General features: G+C 65.4%; 1 protein-coding gene across 2 annotated transcripts; it reads left to right on the forward strand.

Moving 5' to 3' along the window:
* Nucleotides 1-6777: 6777 nt before the first annotated feature.
* Nucleotides 6778-10688, forward strand: TMEM250 (transmembrane protein 250). Of its 2 annotated transcripts, none has more exons than XM_049631634.1 (2): nucleotides 6778-7015; nucleotides 8317-10688. In XM_049631634.1, the coding sequence occupies exon 2, from the start codon at nucleotides 8367-8369 to the stop codon at nucleotides 8853-8855; it is 489 nt and encodes a 162-aa protein (XP_049487591.1). In that variant the 5' UTR covers nucleotides 6778-7015; nucleotides 8317-8366; the 3' UTR covers nucleotides 8856-10688. The 2 variants fall into 2 exon arrangements, with proteins under 2 accessions (XP_049487591.1, XP_049487587.1); XM_049631630.1 differs by lacking the exon at nucleotides 6778-7015 and adding an exon at nucleotides 7045-7385.
* Nucleotides 10689-21620: the final 10932 nt, after the last annotated feature.

Below are 21620 nucleotides of genomic sequence, written 5' to 3' on the forward strand. Positions count from 1 at the left end.
TAAAAAAAAAAAAAAAAAGAATCAGTTTGGAACGGGCAGGCTCCAAGGGGAAAAGGCAGCGGGACAGAACGTTCCAAGCACATTCTGGAAGGGGCTGGCGTCCGCGGCTGACGAGAGCACGGGGCTCCTGGAGTCAAGCAAACCCAGAATGGAATTGGTTCCAGATGGTGATGCCCAGGTCTGGCTCGTCCAGAACCGCACGCTCGAGGGGAGTTGAGCCGGGTGCCCGGCTGATAGGCTCTTCCTCTGTGAGCCGAGAAGAGGGGATCGCTGGCCTCACGGAAAAGAGCGCCTTTCTCGGTGGCCCTCCTGCCCGCTGCTCCGAGCCCCTCCTCTCCCACGGCGGGCACACCCTCACTCACTCATCAGTTCCCGGCCTCCCGATTATTCTGGGGCTGATTAAATTAGCAAATGCAATCACAATCTGAAGCAAGTTAATTGGGAGAATTTATTGGACCTGCCAGTTTTATGCATGTTTGATTAAGTATTATAAGGTTTGTTTTTGATCTTGCATAATTTAACTTTAAATCCTGCACTGGGGGGCCCATCAACCATTAATGGCCAAAATAAACCTCTTTTAAAATGCATCTATTTGTGATTTATTTCTGAATGCAATATCTTCCAGATTTTTTTTTGGTGCTGTTGCCTAAGTGACAAATATGTTAAAAGTAACATTTTGAGGGGCGCCTGGGTGGCGCAGTCGGTTAGGCGTCCGACTTCAGCCAGGTCACGATCTTGCGGTCCGTGAGTTCGAGCCCCGCGTCGGGCTCTGGGCTGATGGCTCGGAGCCTGGAGCCTGTTTCCGATTCTGTGTGTCTCCCTCTCTCTCTGCCCCTCCCCCGTTCATGCTCTGTCTCTCTCTGTCCCAAAAATGAATAAAAAACGTTGAAAAAAAAAAATTAAAAAGTAACATTTTGAGCCATTCCGCTCACCCTATAAATCTCTCGGAACATATACAATTCATTAAAAGTTTTGGAAGGAGTACAAGTTAGCATTTGTATCGCAACAAGTGACACATAAATGCGTCTGTCTGTCTTCCTGGCGCGCCGTAAAATATATCCGCCTCCCTCCCGAGCTCCTGAGAGCCAGACAAACCGCCCATGCTCTGGGGTTATGATAAACTCTGCAGCAAATCTTCTCCACTGTCAGCACAGAACTGTTCAATCAACAGGAGCAGGAGCATGTCTTTGTGAAATTAGCACAGGAGAAAATACGGCCTGGGCCCGGGGACGCGGCGGCTGGAAGGGGCCGGGCCCCGTGTGAGCGCCAGCCTCGAAAGCGAGCCTCCGGTGCCCCCTTCGTGGCCTGGGCCTGGGTTTTAGGAGGGCACATCCAGTAAGTAAGCAGGCATAAGGCCTGCTGCCCAGGGAGGGGGGCGGGCCACCGAGAAGCTGGGCTGCGTGGCCTCTGCCTTACTGCGCTGAGAGGCCGGGCCCCTGGCTGCGCGCTAAGACCGTGTTGGTTCACAGCCATTTACCTGCTTCCCAGTGGCGGCGTGGCGTTTATTGGGCACGGATCCTGCCCTGGCCTCGGCTAAGGGCTTTGCCGCTGGGGCCACACTACCTCCCCAGCTCGCAGACGAAGGCTGAGCACTTAGGAAGGTGAAGAGATTCATCCGAATGTGGAGCAGCCACCTCTCGTAGCTTGGGGCCAGGGCACTTGTGACATCCGGGCAACCGTGTCATCGATAAACCATAACCCAGCAGCCCTGGGCAGGCCCCCGCGTCACTCACAAGGTCCTCAGAGGTGGCCTGCGTGCTTCCCCAGCGCCCGGCCTAACCCGCCTCCCTCCAGCAGCCCCCTGCCGCCCTGCTCGAGGGCCGTGTGCACGGGGCCCAGGCTGGAGCCGGGAGGGCTAAATGCCCTACGTGCCCATGGCTGTCACCGGACGACGCCAGGCCTCCAGGCCTCTGGTTTGGAATGCTCAGCGCGAACCAGGCACTTTCGTCCGCCAGCCGACCAGTCCACACCGGGCCCTGCTGTGTGCCAGGCACCTGGGACACAGGAGGAAACAGTTTTCCGCCCTCAGGAGCTTCAGCTCGAGGGTGGGATGGGGGCCTGCGGGCAGAGGGCCTCCCTGCCCTGGCCACAGTGAGACTGATGCCCAGCTCAAGCCTGCCCCGGACTTGGGAAGACGGGAGAGAGCCGGCCAGCCCGGGGACAGTGAGGAGGGGAGGACAAGTGAGTGAGACCACATCCCTTCTCCCTAACTGCTGGAGGAAGCAAGCCCACCGAGAACAGAGGACCTGTCTGCCTGTCTCCCCGGCTCTGGCCCGCCGGAGAGCCGACACCCAAAGAGGAACGCTTCTGTGTGCGTTCAGGCCAGCTCGGCACAGGGACTGTGTCCGAGGCCGGCCCCTCCTAAGGCCGATGAGGACTTGAGTCCGGTGCTGGCCCCCTGAGCCCCTGCGAGACGGGGACAGTAGCAGCAGCCTTCGCAGGTTCCTGTGACTAACAGGGAAGCGCTCGGCGTGGCCTGGCCACTGCCACCCCTCACAGCTGTGCCTGCCACCCTGGCTGCCCAAGTGACCCCAGGACACGATGGCTTACCATGATGATAAGCACATGTGCTCGATCACCAGGGGGCCGGTCAAAGCCCCACGGACCTCGGCTCCCAAACAACAGCCGCGAATCCCCCCCCATCCTGGAGGCCGGACGTCCCAGACGCCGGCGCGGGGCAGGGCTCGTTCCTCCCGAGGCCTCCCTCCAGGGCTCGCACACGGCCGTGTCGAAATCACTTAGCTTCCCCGTGAGGGACCCAGGACAGAGCAAGATGGGGGCGTCACTGTCACCTCGGCCCTGCCCTCCTGGCCACGCAGGTCAGCCCTATCCGCTGCGGGCTGGCGATCGGCCACCCTGGAGGCTGACTCCACAAGAGCTGGCACCAGCTACCGGCTTTACGCCCAGGGCAAGGTCGAGGCCTGTGTCCGATCGCCACCGCCTGACGGACGAGACAGAGGGGGGGGCGCGGCTGACGCCTTGCCCACAGCTAGAAAGTCGTGGAACCGGGGCCACCCTGGGCGGGCTGGGTCCCGATCACCCTGCCGCACTGCCTCTGTGAATGCCACCTAGCGTTTCTAGGGTGACCAACCTCTGGGCGTCCAACCGGCCCTTGGGACAGACCGGCAGGTGGTCCCCGGGACTCCAGCCCAGGGCCCACCCTGATGAGAAGAGCATCGGGTGCGGGATCACCGACGTAGAGCGGGAGGCACAGCAGGGACGGGACAGGCCGGGGTCCGTCAGCGGGGCACCCTGCCGCCCCCACGTGGGCTGGGATTCTACAACCAAAACCAGCAGGGAAACTGCCAGGGGCCAGACGGCCAGAGGCTCTGCTGGAGGGCCGCCTCAAACAGCGACGTCCGCAGGGCGTCGGGAGGACGTGGCTCGGCGTGCGTGGCACACGGAAGCCACCTGTGGGCGGTGAATCCATCCCGGCCGTCAGACCTGATGAGCAAAATCCTTCCTGTAAACAGGAGGCAAGGGCACTTCCTCTCAAGTCGGTTGTAAGGACTTGAAACGACACGTCGCCCCACTCGAGCCACTCGGGCGTGTAAGAGACGGCCGGAGTCTAGTACTGAAAAACAGCACCTATCTCCTTCCGGTGGCAGGGTCTCCGCGGCCGGGACCGGACAGCGCCCGCGCAGGGCTTCTCTGCCCTGTGCCGTTGGGGTTTCAGCTGCGAAAGCCTAGGTCAGCCAAAGGGCGAGGCCCTGAACGACCTTCACTCACAGGCCTGATGCCCCCGCCAGAGGCTCACACGGCAGGGCACCGGGGCCCCCAACGATGCCTCTCCACGCGACCTCCCCAAATGCCCTCCGCGTGCCCCCCACACGCCCAACATGTGGCACACAGGTGTGAGTCCCCCTCGAGCCCCTACGTGCCCCCCACATGAACCCCACAACCCCCACAAGCGCTCGGCAGTGACCATCACGTGCCCCACACACAGTCCCCACATACCTCCCACGTACCCCATGTGCCTGCCACACAGCCCCATGTCACCCCACATTAGACCCACGTGCCCCCCACGAACCCTCCAAATTGCCTCCCTTACGCGCTTCCTGTACGGCCCGCATGTGACCACCACGTGATCACACGAGCCTCCTCCACTCACAGGCCTGGTACCTTCCCCGGACACACGAAGGCTGGGCTCAGATGGGCCGGGCACTGAAGCCCCCCACAGGGCCTCCCCACGAACTCCTCAGATGCCCCCACGTGCCTGTCACAGGGCCCCTGCGGGTCCCCCCATGTGACCCACTGTCCACCAGCACAGCAGGTGGGTGCGGGGAGGGGGCGTCAGGACATCGAGGTGGAAGCCGCACAGCCTCTGACCCATCCCCGGAAGTGGGGTCCCTGGGGCTCGGATCTGGTCATAAGGCAGCCGGAGCCAAGGGGCGGAGTCCCAGCCCACGTCTGTGTGCGAGGGACCGGGGCCGTCGAGCCCCTCTGTGAGCTGGGGGGCTTGCTCAGGCCTCTGACTGGACCACGGGAGGCGCGATCTCCCTGGAATCCCCGAGACGAAGCCTTCCCCCTGAAGGACACACGGCAAATGACATCGCTGTTACTGTGAGCCTGAAGTCACGCTTGACCCCTGCCGAGGCCTGGGAAGTCAAAACACGACCCGAGAACGGCAGCCGTCCTCCCCGTGTTTAAACTGGGGAGCAGGGCTCAACAAACCTCACAGAGGCCGACGAGTAGGGGTCCTCGGGTTTGTGGGCCGTTGGCTCTCTTCTCGGGGGGCCGCTCGGTTCTGCCGCGGCAGCTGGAAAGCAGCCACAGACGACACAGAAATGGTTAGGCTCGGTCTGGGGCGCCCTGGTTTGTGGCCCTGCCCTGAAGCCTCCAACGGACTCAGACCCTTTCTGCCAGCTCTCCCCACCCCAATCTGGGCAGCCAGCTCTGTGGCAACCCCAGCAGCATCCCAGCAGGTGGCGCCAGGCCACCGGCTGCAGCTCTGACCCCCGTGGGGAGGCCCGGGGCTGCAGCCGGGAGGGGGATGCTCAGGATGGAGAGCAAGATTGGGATCCCCACCGGACCCCCAAACAAGGGCCTGCAAACAAACACAGCAGGTGTTCAGGGGCTTCCCCTGGCCCTGCCACCGAGGTGGCCCTGAGGACACAGCCCCATCCTCACTCTCCTCAGGGCTCTGTACCTGTAGTGGCAAGGTGGAAGCGTCTTTTTCTTACATTTTTTAAGTGTTTATTTATTTTTGAGAGAGAGAGAGAGAGAGAGAGCGGGGGGGGGAGGGGCGGGGGCAGAAACGAGAGGGAGACACAGAATCCGAAGCAGGCTCCAGGCTCTGAGCTGTCAGCACAGAGCCCGACGCGGGGCTCGAACTCACGAACCGTGAGATCACAACCTGAGCCAGATGCTCAACCGGCTGAGAAGGTAGCAGCATCCTGATGCAGTGAAACAACAGAACATATCAGACTGTGTGGTCCGGAGTACTATTCTGTGAAGCTTCTAGAGTTGTTGAATTTTTAAAAAATGTTTATTTATTTTTGAGAGAGAGAGACAGTGTGAGCAGGGGAGGGACAGAGAGAGGGGGAGACACAGGATCCGAAGCAGGTTCCAGGCTCCGAGCTGTCAGCACAGAGCCCGACGCGGGGCTCGAACTCACAAACCGCGAGATCGTGACCTGAGCCGAAGTCAGACGCTTAACAGACTCCAGGCGCCCCTGGAGCTGTTTAAACACGTGTGTGGGCCACTAGATCACAAAATAGAAATGTCTCACCGTGGGCCATGATAAGAAAACCGAGCCAGTGGGGGACATAGGTCTATAAACCAAACTGGAACTTTGGGGATGGAAGAAAGGAATGGTCGAGAGGAAACAAATCCCCTCCACTCACACTCAGGAGGGGTAAGGGGTGCCCGGGAAGGGGGGATACGTGGTTGGAGGCACCTTCCAGAGGAGAGGATACTTGACCGGGGTCTTGAAGGGTGAGTAGGAGCTCGGCAGGTGGAGAAGGAGCAGAGGAGCCGAACAAGCAAGTGTGAAGGGAAAGGTCATGTATGAGAGCAATGGGGCTTCCTCACAGAGCCCAGGAGGGGGCCTGTGGGGCGGGTGGGGGGGGGGCCCAAGGGGAGAGGGCTGGACCCGGGGCTGGAGAGGCAAACCACCACCTCAGGGTGGAGGGTGGAGCAGGGGCCACTGCAAAATCCCAGGCCACAGAAAGACCGCGTTTCAAGAAATATTTAACATCTCCCCCTTCTCTCCCATCTTCTCCCGCTGCCCCTCCACAGGCGCTGTGGGCACTTTTCAAACCTCTCCGGGCCTCAGGCCTACCTGCCTCCCCCCACCAGCTCCGCATCCTGACCCTGCCAGACCCTCCCCACCAGCTGGGCGCGATCGGAGAACCAGGACCGCATGCCCGGTGAGTCAGAGCTAGGATGTGAGTGCGCTGGGGTTAGGCTAACTTCAGGGGTGCCGGCGGATGGGGAGAGCCCGGTGGCCAGCCTGGAGGAGGGCAGCCCACCGGCAGCTACCGTGAAGGTGTCCATCAGCGTCCACAGACAACTGCGACCAAGCCCAGCCCCCGGTGGCACAGACAGCCGCGTCCACGAGTGTGTGGCCCGCAGACCCCCAAGCTTGAGAGGACTCGGACACTCTAGGGGCACCCAGTGTCCCCGCGACGCTGACACCCAGTCGGGTCGAAACGCTTAAGTCTGCACTGCATCCTCATTGTCCCAGGAAGGGGCAAGCCCAGGGCTGCGGCTGGAGTCGCCCCCCGTCCCCGTCCCCCCGCCCGGCCGCAGCCTTGCGGGTCGCACACGCGAACGGCCGCGGCCGGTGCGGGACCAGCGTGGACCCTCAGCAGCAACTCGAGGAGCGCGCCGCTCGCAGCCCAGCCCCCGCGGGCGCGCGCCTGCGCACTGCCAGCCGCCTCGGGCACCGCGGCGCGTGCGCGGAGGAGCCGCCCGCGATCTGCGCCTGCGCAAGACAGAGCGAGCCGCCGGCGGCGTACGCGGTGCGAGGGTTCGGTCGGCAACGTTAAGGGCCGCGCGCGCACGCAGGCACGTAAGCACGCACGCCCTGGGGAAGGGCCGCGTTCCGGCCGCTCGCAGTCGGCCCGAGCAGGGGGAAGGGAGGCGCCTTCGGTGTCGGCACGGGCGGAGGGGTGGGAGGGAAGCCCTACGGTGGCCGCGGAGGGACGGCGCTACGGCTCCCACGCTGGGCCAAACGCTGCCGGCCGCCGGGCGCGCGAGCCCCGGGCCCTCCGGGGCGCCCTCGGGCGGAGACGCGTGAGCGGCCGGGACCCGCAGTCGCCGCGCCCTCGGCACCATGATGCGGCCGCCCTGCTCCTGCAGCCCCTCGTGCCGGGGGGACCCGCCGGCCCGGCCGCCCGCACCGCCGGCCTCCCCCGACGCCGGCGCGGAGAGGGCACCTGGTGAGCGGCGGGCGGGCCTGCCCCGGGGTGGCGGGCGGCCGCCGCGTGCTGGGTCCCCGCCGGTCCTCGCCCGCCCCAGAAGCCCGCGGCGCCGACGCTGGAGGACCGTGCGTGGGGGCGGCGGCGGGCGCGTCCCCGCGACGAGCAGGGAGCGGGCGGGGACCCTGCGGACGAGGCCGGGCCGAGGCGAGCCGCGCGGAGCCGCCCGGAGGCGCGGGACCAGGTTCTGGCCAAGCCTGCGGGAAGCTGGGCGCGCCCGGCCGCCGCCTCCGCGACCCTCAGCGCAGACCCCGCGTCCCCGTGGCAGGGCCCCCGTGTGATGTGTCTCCCGAGCCCGCAACCAACCTGGCCGCCCCGGTCTCACACGTCCTGTACTTGCATGTTTTTCCACCCACAAGTTATTTAGGCGACCTGTGAGTGGCAGTTACCAGAGAGCCACTTGGTATTTAGTTCTCCTTTCCTTGCGCCCAACCTGTGGGCCTGTGATGGCACCACTGGCAGTCAGCTGTCCTCCGCCTGCCGGGCACGGCCACCAGCTAACCCCCAGCACCCCGGGGAGCACAGCGCAGCGAGCATCCCTGCTTTGCAGAGCAGGGATGGGAGGGTGACGTAAACCGCTCCAGCTTGCTCGTAGTGGGTGACCGCGCCAGGGTTCAGGCCCGGCAGGTGACCTCGGAGCCCCGCAACCCGCTGTCTACAGCACTTGGCCTGTCAAGTTGCTGAGGCGAACTCATCCGTCTGTGTCCCCGTGAAATGTCCCCAGTAGTGCCTGTGGAAAGAGCAACACTCCCCGCCCCCCCAGCCCCAGCAGATCCCCCTGACCTAGACTCAGTTCCGCTGCGGCCCCAGGGCTGGCTGCTTTCCCAGAACGGATGCACCTGCTCACATCGTCCCGGGGCTGACCCGGCTCCTCTTTGTCGCTTTCCTGCAGGCCACCGCCTCCCCCAGGGCTCAGCTGCTGGCTTCCAGGCCTAGGTGCCCATGACGCCTATGCTGACCACTGCCCGGACACCACCGCTGCCACAAGCTAGCACCACCGCCCGGGCCCCAATGCCGGTCATGCCCATCCCGCGGCGGGTGCGCTCCTTCCACGGCCCGCACACCACCTGCCTGCACGCAGCCTGCGGGCCGGCGCGCACCTCCCGCCCGGCGCGCACTAAGTACAACAACTTCGACGTCTACATCCGGGCGCGCTGGCTCTACGGCTTCATCCGCTTCCTGCTGTACTTCAGCTGCAGCCTGTTCACGGCCACGCTGTGGGGCGCGCTGGCCGCCCTCTTCTGCCTGCAGTACCTGGGCGTGCGCGTCCTGCTGCGCTTCCAGCTCAAGCTGTCGGTGCTGCTGCTGCTGCTTGGCCGCCGGCGCGTCGACTTCCGCCTCCTGAACGAGCTGCTCATCTACGGGATCCGAGTAACCGTGCTGCTGGTTGGGGGCCTGGGCTGGTGCTTCATGGTCTTCGTGGACATGTGAGGGGCAGCGGCGGGCCTGGCTCTGGGGTTTCTCTGGCCCGACCGGCGGCGGTGGGTGCGCCTGTGGCCGCGTTCTCCTCGACGGGGTAGGTCAGGTCCTTGTTCTTCCCAAGCCGGCTCACGGATGGGGGTCGGCCGCGGCGTCCGCCCCGCCCCCAGCCCGTGGGGGAGGGGGGCTGAGGCTGCGCCGCGAAGGGGACGCCGGTGCCCCCTCTGCTGCCGGATTTCCGCCCCGATCCTCCTGGTGTGCCCGCGTCGGTACAGCGCCCGTGGCCGCCAGCCTGTACTTCCGGCCCCCGCGCTGCCAGGGTGGGCCCCGTTGGCCCCGTCTGCCCCGGGGGAGCCTGTGCGTCCCTGCTGCCTGTCCGGCACACAGGCGTGGGCCGGGGTGTGCGAGTCCGTCCTGGCCAGCCGCCGGCCCCCTTCCCGCGAACCCCCAGCCCCTGCCCCAGCCTCAGGGGAGCGTCGGGCTCAGCTTGCTGAGGTACCGCACTGCCACGAGGCTGTTCCCTCTGCCCTGGGCCACCGAATCCGGGCACGGCTCGCACACTCTGCGTCTGCGACCCTGAGAGGCGTAGGGGGTCCTGCGTCCCAGGCCAGGCTTCAGGGTCTTGTTGGTTTGCTTAGATGCAGTCCGGTGGGGGTGCGGGCGGCCTTGGCAGCTTCCCTAGATCAGGGGCCGGCCCTGGGCAGTGCTGGGTCCGGGGCAGGCCTGTCTTCTTCGGCCGGTTTGTTGACGTCAGGTTGGATGCCACAGCCTCTTCAAGTGTGGATTTCTGAGGAGGCAGCTTAACTCCTTGCTTGCTGGGGGAGGGGCTCTGGCTTCTCTTCCTCGGAGGGGTGGCTGGAAGGGAACCGCACGTGCACGGAGCTGACGTCAGAGGTCTCGAGGAGGTGCAGCACGGCCTGAGCGGGCACCGCAGAAGCACAAGCAAAGCTTCTGTGTAAAAAGCACCTCTCAGAGTTACGCCTGTGCCCCAGGGCCGGGCCTTTAAGCCAGGGACGTTCAGCCCCGTGCTCCTGCCCTGGTGGCCGCCAGAGCAGCTGTGGAGTGAAAGGCAGAAATGCACGGGGGGCGGGAGAGAACAAAGGGCTGGTAGTCCAGCGGGGGCCCATGTGTTGCCCGGACCCCTGGCCTTGGGCTTCTCTGTCGGAGGAGGACAGAGTGGCCTGGGGGCTCAGTAGTCACCGTGGGTCTCTGGGCAGGTGAGAAGGCTCTTTGAATAATCGTGCTGGGGCAACAGGCAGAGACCAGGGACAGGACACGGCCCCATACTAGGGAGTGACAGACCCACGCTTCACCCTAGCTTGTCCCCACCCCCACCCCCGGGCGTGGGCAGCGCCCCTTTGACCCTGCCTGGCCGGGCAGTCCGGTGGCGGCGGTAGGGAGCTGTCGGACGGTTGGGTCCCACGGGAAGAGAGCCCCCAAGTCAGGTGGAGAAGGCGAAGGGCGCTCGGCGGCGAACCGTGCTCTGACTTGCAGCTTCCAGGTCGCCGACCCGAGGGCGGCCCGAAGGCTCCTGGTTCGCAGTTCTCTTAGTTCCCGGACGGCAGGCGGGGAGCTGACCTGCGTGCACGCCGCTGCTCAGCGCCGCAGAATCTTTTGCACTAAGTCATGCTGTTTCCTCAAAGTTTTGTTTCGTGTTAATTGGCTCGGATTCCCCCAGAGCTCCCGTCGGTGGGGTGGGCACGTGTCCGCGAAGTCAGGACGGCAGGAGGGGTCCGGCCGTGCGAGGGGGTGGCGCACTGAACACAAAGATACTCCGCGTCTCGAGTGCCTGTTAAATTCTTTATTGAAATGAGCCACCTGCATTAAACTTATTTTTTTAACGTGTTGACGGAGTGATTGTTTAAAGCTCAAAATCTGATTTTATTTTTTAAGGATGTAACCAACCGAAAACGTCGCAGATGGCGTCTGTCACGAGTAACACTGGGAACGTGTTGAAGCGGTCACCTGTGATGCCAGGGGAGGGACAGGCGTGGTGGGCTTTGGCGGGCCCACCTTGACCTCGAAGTCCTGGGGACCCGGTCGGGATGGCAGGGACAGTGGCAGCGCTGGCGGGGGGCCCTGGCCGGGTCCACGAGGGCCGACTCCCACCAGCAGACGGGCGTGAAGGGTCCTTACAGGGCGAGGAGACGCCCGTGCGGTGAGTGGGAACAGGTCACAGGAGTGAGCGCAGCGTGAGTTCCACTTCAGGGGAAGATACGTGTGTGCGGAGAGAACCCTGGCTGAAAACTAAAGTCGTGGTTCTTGTTTAACCAAAAGCACGTGGGGCGCCCGACCGGCCCAGCCCGCAGAGCGTGCGCGTCTCAGATCTCAGGGTGGGGAGTTCAGGCCCCACGTTGGGTGTGGAGGCTACTGAGAAAAAAGCGTAAGTGACCAAAACACTCGGAAAGATGACAGACGCCTGATTACTTAGCGCCCTCAGCTTGTCAGGGTTTCCTGGCTTCTGTGCAGGGACGCCCGTGTCTGACTTCTCCCAGGTCACCGACGAGGGCAGCATCCCTCCAAGCTGCCGTGGCAGCCAGAAAGTGCCACGCAGAGGCCGTTCTCTGCGGCCTCCGGAATCTTGTGGAACGGAGGGTTTTCTCAGAAGAAAACAATCCAAGTCATGTGGGGGGTAGCCTTCGATGGCAGAGCTGGTAACATCCCCGAGAGTGGCAGAGGCTGCTCAGGAGGTGGCGTTTGTCCCGCCTCGGGCGGCCCTTGGGGCCAGGCCGGGCGTGCACCTGTAGGCGTGGTCCGCCTCAGGACGCCGGCCTTCCCGGGGCCTCGCCTGGTTTGAGGCCAGGGGGGGTGCTGTCTTCCCAGGCGCCCGAGGCCTGCGTGGTGGGGGCGCTGCTGCGCCACCGGCCTCGCGGGACGCTGAGGCCTGACCCGGGTCCCGTGGCTCCCAGGTAGCGGACCAAGCAGGCTGTGATGGTGCTCGGTGAGCGCGAGCCCTCGGGGTTTGAGGTGCCGTCCAGTGAGGGGTTTCCCGCCAACTCCCACCCACCTCGGGGCCGAAGTCACCCCTGCCCTCAGCCCCTCTCTTCGAGGACAACATGCAGGGTCCCGGGCGGGTGGACGGCAGGAGGGATGTGAGGTTTCAGTTAAGGAGCTGCCACTCACAGTGGTCCGGGCCCCGGGGCACCACGTGAGGCGGTGGCTGGCTCAGCTGGGGACGGTGACCTGTGAGGGCAGCTTCTGGGGAGAGCAGGCTTCATGCTGAGATGTCTTCTTCAGAGCAGAGCATCTGCTCATTGTGGGCTCGGCATCTTCGAGAAGAAAGGAACGACCTACAGGCCTGGAGGCTTCCGGGGGCCACGAGGAAGCAGGTGCCGGGGCCAAGTGGAGACGAAGCCTGGCCTGAGCACAGGTCCCAGGGCCATGCTGGTAAATGCCCGGAGCCGGAGCTGGCCTGACCAGACCCCAGAGCCAGTGAGCTGGGAGGGCAGGGGGCGCCCCTGGCGCTCATGCGGGACTCCATGTGGGAGAAGATGGGCTCAGAGAGCATCTGGAAGGTTTTGCAAGTGGCAGTGCTGTCCCCGGTGATGGGACAGGACGGAGGTGGGGGCGAGTGGGCCCTTGATTTGGGAACCTAGCCTGCCCGAGAGCTGGGGGGTGGGGCTGGGGCTTGGCCTAGAGGCAGTGGGTGTGGGGGAGAGGGAAGCCAGGCAGGAGGATGGTCCAGTTGGCAAGGTCGCAGGGAGGCCAGGGTGAGGACAGAAGCAAAGGGAGGCACAGGGCGGGGGCGGGGCGAGGAGGAACCGGGGAAGCACTTTCCTTGAACAAAGGCGCAGGTGCTGGGTCCCTGTGGGCCAGAGCCAGGTGCTGGGACGCAGGAGGAGAAGCCTCTGGGCACTCCTGTGCACTCAGGCTCGCTGTCCAGTCTGTCCCTTTGCTGAGGGACTCCCAGGGCCTGACTCCTCCGTGGCTGGTGTGAGGGGCTGTCAGAGGGGATGGCGGCCAGGAGGGGCAGTGACTTGGGAGCTTCTGGAAACCAGATGCTTATTTGAGAAAGTCTGGGTGCCGTGCAGACCCCGGCGCAGCCGACCGGACACCTCATGCTCTCTCTGCACTTCTGGCAGCCCCTGAGGAGGTCGCACCTCGAGGGGCAGTCAGTCCCCCGTGTCGTTCCCCATCCCCGCACCCCCTTCCCGGGGCGGGGGGGGGCAGCCAGCTGCATGGTGGGAGGAGGACACAGCCCCACCTGGGAGGACGGCTGGGGTGGGCACGGCCCCTTTCTGGAGCGGAGCGTGACCCCCTCCCCCGGGGGCTGCTGCGGGGGACAGGGCGATCTGCTGGGGCTCCCTGCACAGATACGGCTGGTCCCTGACCTTGAGAGGTCCCTGTCGCTTCCAGCGTGCGATTGGGCGAGGGAGCTGGCGCATGGCAGGGCGTTCGGTGCTGATTCAGCCCTTTCTGGGAAGGGAGCGAGCTTTCTTCTCCTTTCTCCCTCGGTGCTGTTAGGAAAGGGCCTCTCTGGGCCAGCTCCTCCAGGATGGCCTTTCCTCCCATCCCCTCGAGGCTGGCCCGCTGCTCTGCACCCGGGAGCCACTTTCCAGAAATCCCAGCCCCGGGGGGCTGCCGCCTCCCTGACAGCTCCCAGAGGCGGGAGCGCCCTGCCTCAGCAGCATCCCTGCCCGGAGGGGACAGGGAGGGCGGGAGGGAGCCGCTGATTCAGCGGCTCCTGGGCTGCGCCCCTCCCCCTCGCTTCCCCCCCTCCTCCCCCCCCCCCCCCCCCGCGGGCAGCGTGCCCAGGCCTGCTGGCGGCTGTGTCACACGGGGCCTCTGGCAGGGTTGCTGTGGCGCTCGTTGTGTGGCCGGCTCTGCGCCTGGTGCTGGGGGAGGGCCTGCCGCAGAGGAGGGTGCGCGGTGAGCAGGGCTACCTGGGCCCAGGAAGCGAGCGCGCCCTTGTCCAAGAGAGGGCAGAGCCCCACTCCTGGGCCCATGCGGCCTCACAGGAGCCCAGGCCAGGCCAGACTTCCTCCAGCTCTGGCCGGTTCGACCAGCTCACCTACCACCCTGACCTGGGGCGGGACGCTTCCCCAGCCCTGGGCGGGGACACGATGCAGTGCTGGCCTGTCCTTGGCTCCGGCCTGGCCAGCTGAGGGGGGCAGCTGGGGCCAGAGCCCGGGGGGCACGAGCCGGAACCTCCTAGGGTCCAGCATGGGCCTGGTTTGCTCCTAACTGTGCTGGGGAGCCCAGAGTGGCAGGTGGCTGGGGGGGCGGGGCACTGAGGGCAGGCCCCAGGCCAGGAAGGTGCTGGCGCCCTGTGAACGGGGTTGAGCGGAGACGGGCCCTTCCTCAGCATGCCTGTCACGGAGGGGGCCATGGGCTGGGGGCAGACACCTGGGGCAGGGTGGGGACCGGTGTGGGCCTGGAGGCCCAGGAGGAGTCTGGAAAGGCAGGGGGGAGGCCACAGGAAGATGGGGTGGGGGCGGCTAGGCTAGGTCGCTGGGTGGGGAGGTCTGTGTGTTTGGGCAGGGCAGGGCCTGGGGCACCCCACCGACCTCTGCGTGGCAGTCCTATCCGTGGGCGAGTGTTCAGACAAAAGCCCATGGGCCCACCGGCCGATGTGCTGATGTGCAAGCCTGACCAGCGCGTGGGCATCAGCGTGCTGACCGCCATCCGGTCCCCTTCCTGAGAATATTCATGCCTAGTCCTGGCTGAAATGCCGCATGAATATTCATGCGGAGATCAATCAGTCCAGGCCCACGGTGATGCGATGTCACGGGGAGAAGAGCAGTGAGCAGTCAGGTGGCGGTGCGTCCCCTGTGCGGTGCCGGCGAGGTGCCCCCACCGTGGGGCCGGGTCCAGGTCCCCGGGGCACAGGAGGCCGGGCCGGGGCTGCGGGCCCTTTCCTTCCAGGTGGACCCAGAAGAGGCCTCAGGGCTTTTGCGCCGGGTGCCGCGGTCTCAGAAGGGCAGGGAACGGCGACCTGCCTGCCCTCACTGGGGTCAGGAGTCCTCCCCGGGAGTCCCCCGGCCCCAGGCACCCGGGGCCCCCTCCTGACGCCCTGCCAACTCAGGTGAGCAGAGGTGGTGCGTTTCTAGGTCTTTGCAGCGGCCCAGCCGCACCCCTGCTCCATTCTCCCACCGCCTGGACCCCCAGAACTCTCCTCCTGCACAGGGCAGGGGCAGGGGCAGCCCTTGGGTGATGGAATGTGAGTTCGTTATTTACAACACGGCCTGACGGCCTGACGTAAGGGGCTCCAGGCTCCCGGATGTGGCGCGAGGGTCCCGCCGATGACACAGCCTGGAGTGGGTCCAGCCCGTGCTCAGCACCACGCATGTGGTGAGTGTGCATTTTAGAGCAGTGCAGCCCCTTCGGCCCGCCGCGTGGCTGGGGTGTGCGTGTGTGTGCGTGCGTGTGCGTGCGTGTGCACTCACACGTGCGCGTGCCCCTGTGTGCAGGTGTGTTTTCTGTTCACCCAGAGACCGAGCAGGGCGGGGTGGACAGGTCCTGGCCCGGCCCACCGGCACCGGTGTTTCCCCCAGGTGCTCTCCGAGGGGACCAGGGGAGCCCCCCATGGCCACTGTCCCCGTGTCCCTGCCTTGAAAACAGACTGCTGTAGAAAGCCGAAACCCTTCCCGCGTCTGGGTCAGATGGTCCTGAGCTGACCCGCGTGAAGGGCCTTGTTTCTTGGACGCTGTGCTGTGCCGTGTTCCCTCCCCTCCGGGACCAGCTTTCCCTGCAAGATGGGGGAGAGGAAAGCCAGAGCGGCCGGACTCACAGTCCGGAGGGGACAGGGCTGCTGCTGCACGAGGCTCTTCCCACAGCGGGAGGGTAACCGGAGCAGGTGTTTCCCACTAGCAGGAGCTGCAGAGGGGAAGGTGGGGGACTCCTGATGTCCGTCCCCACACCGCCCCGGTGGGCCAGAGCTCTGGGTGGCCCTCTTCTGGGGAAGGTGTGGAAGCCAGGGGCCGAGGCTGCGTCAGGGAGATGAGATGGCCCTGGGACAGGGCAGGAAGGCCCTTCGTGGCCCAGACGTGTTCCAGGTCCTGACCTCAGGGGTAGGTGGCCAGACCTCCGGGGGTGCGGCATGCTGGCACAGCTGTGGGATGGACGAACAGGGGTGAAGCGCTGTCCTATCTCAGGGCATCCCCGCGGCCATAACCCAACACCACCGACGGCCCCACGACCACGGCTCTGGAGGCTGCGAGGCCAGGATCCTGCACCGGCAGACTTCTCGCTGTGTCCTCCCGCGGCGGGAGCCGCGAGGGAGCTCTGGAGTCCCTCCCCTGAGGCTCCACCCCACGACCCCCTCCGCTCCCCAAGGCCCCGCGTCCTAACACCTTCACCTCGGGGTGGACCCTGAGGACGGCATGTTCTCGTGCCCGTAGGCCCTTGACGCTTTCCGCACGACTGTGTCCAGGGTCACTCCGTGCTCTGCGAGCTCGGTGTCCTCGGGGGAGCGTCTCCCTCCAGGAGCGTCCGTGGGGATGGGCGGCTGCCTTTGGCAGAGCTCTCCTGGGCAGGTAGCCGCCGCCTCGGACCTGGCCCCCGGCGCCCTCGCACGGGTCTTCCCTGGCCGTCCCCGGCTGCGCCTCCGAGGCCCGCTTCCGGGCAGTGTGTGCCCGGCCCTCACCTGTGTCCTGCAGGAGGCACAGACTGTCCCCCAGCTGCTGCGCCCGCCCTGGCGTGACCGGGCCAGGCTCCGCCGTCCCTCCCGGGAGGAGGGGAGTCCGCGAAGCCACCCCGCGCCTCAGCCTTCTCGGGAGCAGGAAGCCACAGCTGCTGTGCAGCTGCACAAAGCGGTGGAAATTTAGGACAAAAGAGGAAGGAGATGGGAGCATCCGATTTAAACTGAGGGGAGGCGCGCAGAAGCCGAAACGGTGCTGCCCTAATTCACGTGCACGGAGAGCCACCAAGTCCGCCGCCGCTGACGCGGAACCAAAATACTCACCCAGTTTCCTTCTGTGTAAGGGATCCAAACTCGCCTCCGAGGACTCACAGATGTCCCCGGGCCCCGTGGGGCGCGGCCTCAGATGGCCCCCGTGCACAGCAGTCCCCCTCCGGCCGCAGGGTCCCGGGGCGCTGGTCCGGCTGCAGAAGAGGGTCCAGCGGAAGCAGAGGCTGGAGGAGCTGGGGGGGGGGGGGGCAGGCGAGCTCCGCAGTCTCCAGCCGCCGCCTGAGGACCCACTCTCAGCGGAGCCGCGGGGCCCAGGGTTGGCGAGCAAGCCAGCGAGCGGAGGGGGCGAGCCCCAGCCCCAGCGCCGAGCTGCCGGGGCCCCCCCCTCCAGCCTGGAGCGGGGTCTGTGTGCCGACACCAACTAAGCCAGTGCCAGCAGAGGAAAAGCCCGTCTCTGCCAGGGTGGCCGCGGTGCAGGCTGACAAGCCGTGACCCCTCAAGGAAGTTTAGGAACCTCTGGTTCTTACTGTGCCTCAGTTACAAGCTCCGACCGACCAGAACGAGCCTGCTCTGCCCGGGTTTGGGAGAGGTGGCTTCTACAATCCAGAGGAGTCAACCCAGCCGTCTGTCCAGGCCTTTGGTGAAATGCCCAGGGGAAACCCCTCCCCTGCGCCGCTTTGGAGGGGAGTCAGGGAGAGGGTCTGCCCCTGCTCACACACCTGTCTGGAGCCAGGCACGCCCAGCCCAGGATGCCCTGGCTGGGGCCGGGTGTGGAGCGTGGGGGGCGGGGAGGGGGCAGGTCCCACCACCAGCGGGGGCCGGGACCCCACACCCTCTAGCACCTTCGCCCTTTCTGTTCACTGGGGAGACACTCTCGACCTGGCTCCTGCCTCCCCCGATGTGCCGTTCTCTCTCTCTCTCAAATAAATAAACTTAAAAAACAAGGAGGTACCTGGACCCAGTGGACACAGGGCTGTGGCAGTTCCCCGGTGGGGCAGGCGTTCCAGCAGCCATGGGGACGTGTCACCAGCACGTAGGCCAGGCCTGAGCTAAGGCCACACCTGGTGACCGGAAGGCCCACTTTCTCCAGGACGGGGGCGCCTGGGTGGCTCAGTTGGTCAAGCATCTGACTTTTGATCCACTCACTCTCTCTCTGCTCCTCACTCCCTCTCTCAAAATAAATAAACATTGAAAAAAAAAAAAGAAGAAGAATTTTCCAGGACAAAAGACAGATGACGAGGATGATGGCCACGGCCAGCAGGGACCAGGGCCCTGGTGTCCACCGGGCAGGGCTGGATTCAGTCTCCCTTGCAGCCCCAGTCACCACCCAGAGCAGACAGTCGGGTCCTCAAGGGGCAGGGGATGCCCCCCCACCCCCCATCTGTCACTTTTGGCTTTTTTCCCTGGGGAAGCCCAGACCGTGGCCATCTGAGGGGACCCCACGGGCCACAGGGCAATTCTGGGACACGTGACCGCATGGCCACACACAGGCAGGGACGAGGGACAGCACACATCCCTTTCTCCTCCGGCGGGGGGGGGGGGGGGGGGTTGTGAGGGGGACCCCCCCGGGGACAGCCACATGGAGTGACTGCAGGGGCTCGCTGCATGGGCCCTCCTGCCAGCTCCTCCCGGTCGATGGCTAGCTGTGGGTCATGGGCTCCCCCTGCCCTCCCGAGCCCCGGAGAGTCTACGTGAGGCGTGTCACCTGGGTCAGGGCTTGGAGCGTAGAGGCCCGGGGCCTCCTCTGTGCTGCCCGTCTGAGCGGAGAGCAGGCCCAAGACCCCTTGCCGGGGAACTCGGATGTCTTGCGAGCCAGAATGGCAGTGGAGGGAAAGGAGGAGTGGGAGCCACAGCTGGGGTGGCCCATCACCCCGCCATGCTCCACACCACCCCCAGGGGCCCGTCCGGGGGTAGGCCATGCCTGCGGTGGGCCCAGGAGCAGGGCTGCTGGGGGCTCGGAGGAGGCGTGCCCCTCGAGGCCACTCTGCTCCCAGCCTTGGGGCTCAGTGGGGAGCCCCAAGGTGAGGGACGGCCCGCAGCCCACGCTGAGGTTTTAGGTGAAGGCACGGAGAGGAGTCACCGCATCAGAGGACTTAAACCTCACGACCCCTGCAGACAAGGTGAAGCGGCCCTCGGAGAGGCAGCGGGGCATGGAGAGGAGGGTCCAGCGGGTCGGCGGGCAAGAGAGCAGAGCGGATGTGTCCCCTCCTAACCCACCAGCTCTGCTGGTGGACACACCCGGGCCCACTGCGCTGGCGCCACCACCTCTGGCTGAATGGCTTTAGTCTTTCCGTGCCTCCAGACCAGCAAGCGCCCGGCTTTCCGCACAGGACCAGACCCAGATTTGAATCTGAGGGGCCCAGCTGCCCTCTAGCTGCCTGACAGTGGGTGAAAGCTCCTGGAGAAAGAGCCTGCACGTGCAGACCCCAGGTCCAGCGGTCCTGCCTGGGGACTGTGCTCCCTGGAGTCTGGGGTCTGAGCCATCACGTCCCCTCCATCCATCCCCGAGGGCTCCGGGTCCACAGCTGGCAGCCAGCAGGGCCTGTGGGTCTCAGGCAGGGGCCCACGGGGCCCACGGGGGTGGAGGGCAGGCCAGGCAGGGCCCGACGGCGCTCCCCACGGATCCCAGTGTGGACCAGTGCACCTCAGATCCTAACGTGCACACTGGTCATGTGGGGGGGGGGGGCAGCGCAACGCAGATTGTGGTTCAGCAGGACAGGAGCCCAGGAGGAGGTGTAGCAAGTGGGGGAGGACCAAGCTGGCAGCGTGGCTCGGGGAGCCGCTAGGTCTTTGGTGGAGGGCAGTTCGACCGCGTGGCCAGATGCTCACAGACCACTGGCTTTGGGGCAGCGGTGAGCACAGGTGACGGCAGGGACCCTGCATCCCCACGCACTGGTCCCTGGCCACATCTGGTCTGACTCCCGGGGCCTCTGACTCCAGCGGGAACTATCCAGGGGCTCACGCAGCCCACACGAGAGGCCACGTTCCCCCAAACTGCCCCCCAGCAGGCCTCCCGCCCTGCTCCCTCCCCCTGGTTCCATCTCCTGGGGTCCTCACCAGCTCAGCCCTCCCGGGACTCCAGGGGAGTCCCCAGTGGGTCTCGTAGAACCCAGCGGTCAGGGCCTCCTCCCCCCCCCCTCCCCCACTGCGCCCTGTCTCCAGCAGCGTGACCCTTTAGGTATTTCCCGTAAGCGGAATCTGAACACCGTTCTGCTGTAAGAAAGACGACATCCGGCGGTCCCATCGAACGACACGGGTTGTTTCCACCCCTTGGCCGCTGGGAAGGGTGCCGCGAACGTGGGGGTGCAGACAGCGCTCCGAGCCCCTGCTTGCAATGTTGGTTCGTACCCACAAGGGGACCCGCTGGACTGTGTGCAATTCTACGTTTGATCCTGGAGACCCGCGCACCTTTCCCGGCCGAACGCTTTCAGTCCGTGCAGGCAGAGCTGGAGGTGAGTCTGTGGCCGCCCAGGCTGGTTTCTGGGTCCCGCTCTGCTGTCCTACCGCGTGAAGGACCTCACTGTGCGCACAGCACTTTCTAGCTTCGTTTTTCACTGACCGTCCCCCTGGCTCGGACAGCAGCCCCAGGAGTGCGGCCCTGGCCCATCTTGCTCCCCAGCACATCCGTGGCCGAGCACCAGGCCTGGCACACAGCTGTGCTCAAGGATGACCTGGTCTTCCTGCTCTGGGGGCAGGCAAGCCAGCCTGTTCGCCCCCTGCCCCCCCACCTTGGCGAGGGGCCTGGCCCGCAACCCTCCCAGGCTGCCGGAGCTCAGCAACTGTGGCTCTTCACCCTGGGTAGGGGCCCGATTAGCCCATGTGCTATTAGCCATACCTATGGCTGCCTTGAGGGGCCCCAACCCTGCAAGAGCCACCTGGGGGGTCGGGATGGCTTCCCTGAGCACCTGAGGAGACCACCTAAGGGACGAACCGATCCGAGTTCACTTGCCAACACAGAGTGGAGGTATCCCAGGCAGGGGGATTGCAGGTGCAAAGGCCCTGTGACAGTGGGCACAGGGGAAATCAGCCAGCACAGGCGGTGGCCCGTGGGCTACAAGGAGGGCGTGGGTGGGTGGGAGGAGGACCAAGGCCGGGGAGCGGGCAGAGGCCAGCTGCTCAGGCCTGCTGGGAGCTCACTGAGCACAGAATGAGGCCCTGGCCAGGCCTTCTCTGCGGACCCCGGGACTCTGCTGCCAGATCCGCTGCAGAGCAAGCCTGGTCCCCGTTCGGTGTGGGCCAGTGCCTCCTGACGTGGACCTGGCGGTGGGTGAGGGGTGCCAGGCAGCTCGAGCCAGGAGCCACCGCGGCCTGCACGCCACGCTGGGCTTCTGAGCACAGCAATGACACCCCAAAAGAGGTGCTAGTGACCACATGTGCCCTTGCGTGCAAGGCCCATGTAAGTGCCTTGCAGCCCAGTTCATCCCCAAGGGGGAGTGGAGGGCCCCCCGGGGGGGAGGGTCTGTTGTCTCCTGGGGGTTCCTGCCGATCCTCCAGGGTAACCGTGGTAAGGACAGAAATGGCAGGGGGACCAGGAAGGTATGTGACAGGCCAAGCTGGCAGACCTCCAGGTAAGTTTGGCTGCCAGCCCCTTCCTAGGAGGGTCTGGGGGAGGGGCAAAGGCCCCTGAGACTCCCGACCTGCTGGCACCTTCCATTGTCCCCTCCTCCAGCAGGAATGCACAGAATGCTCCCTGGGGGCAGGCCCTCAGCTCCCCATCCGCCCCCAATCTCCAGGAGCTGGGCCAGGAACCAAGGCGAGGTGGTTTCCTGAGGAGGGGCGTGGGCTGTGTTTAAGGTCGGCCACTGCCCTCCAGATGGCCTGTGTTGGGCTTTGGCAGGAAGGGTGGCCTGGGTCCGTGGGGTCCCTGCCTGGTGTCCTATGCCTAACCCTAACCCTAACCCTAACCCTAACCCTAACCCTAACCCTAA

Source organism: Panthera uncia, chromosome D4 (assembly GCF_023721935.1).
Source record: "Panthera uncia isolate 11264 chromosome D4, Puncia_PCG_1.0, whole genome shotgun sequence".
Classification (NCBI taxonomy): domain Eukaryota; kingdom Metazoa; phylum Chordata; class Mammalia; order Carnivora; family Felidae; genus Panthera; species Panthera uncia.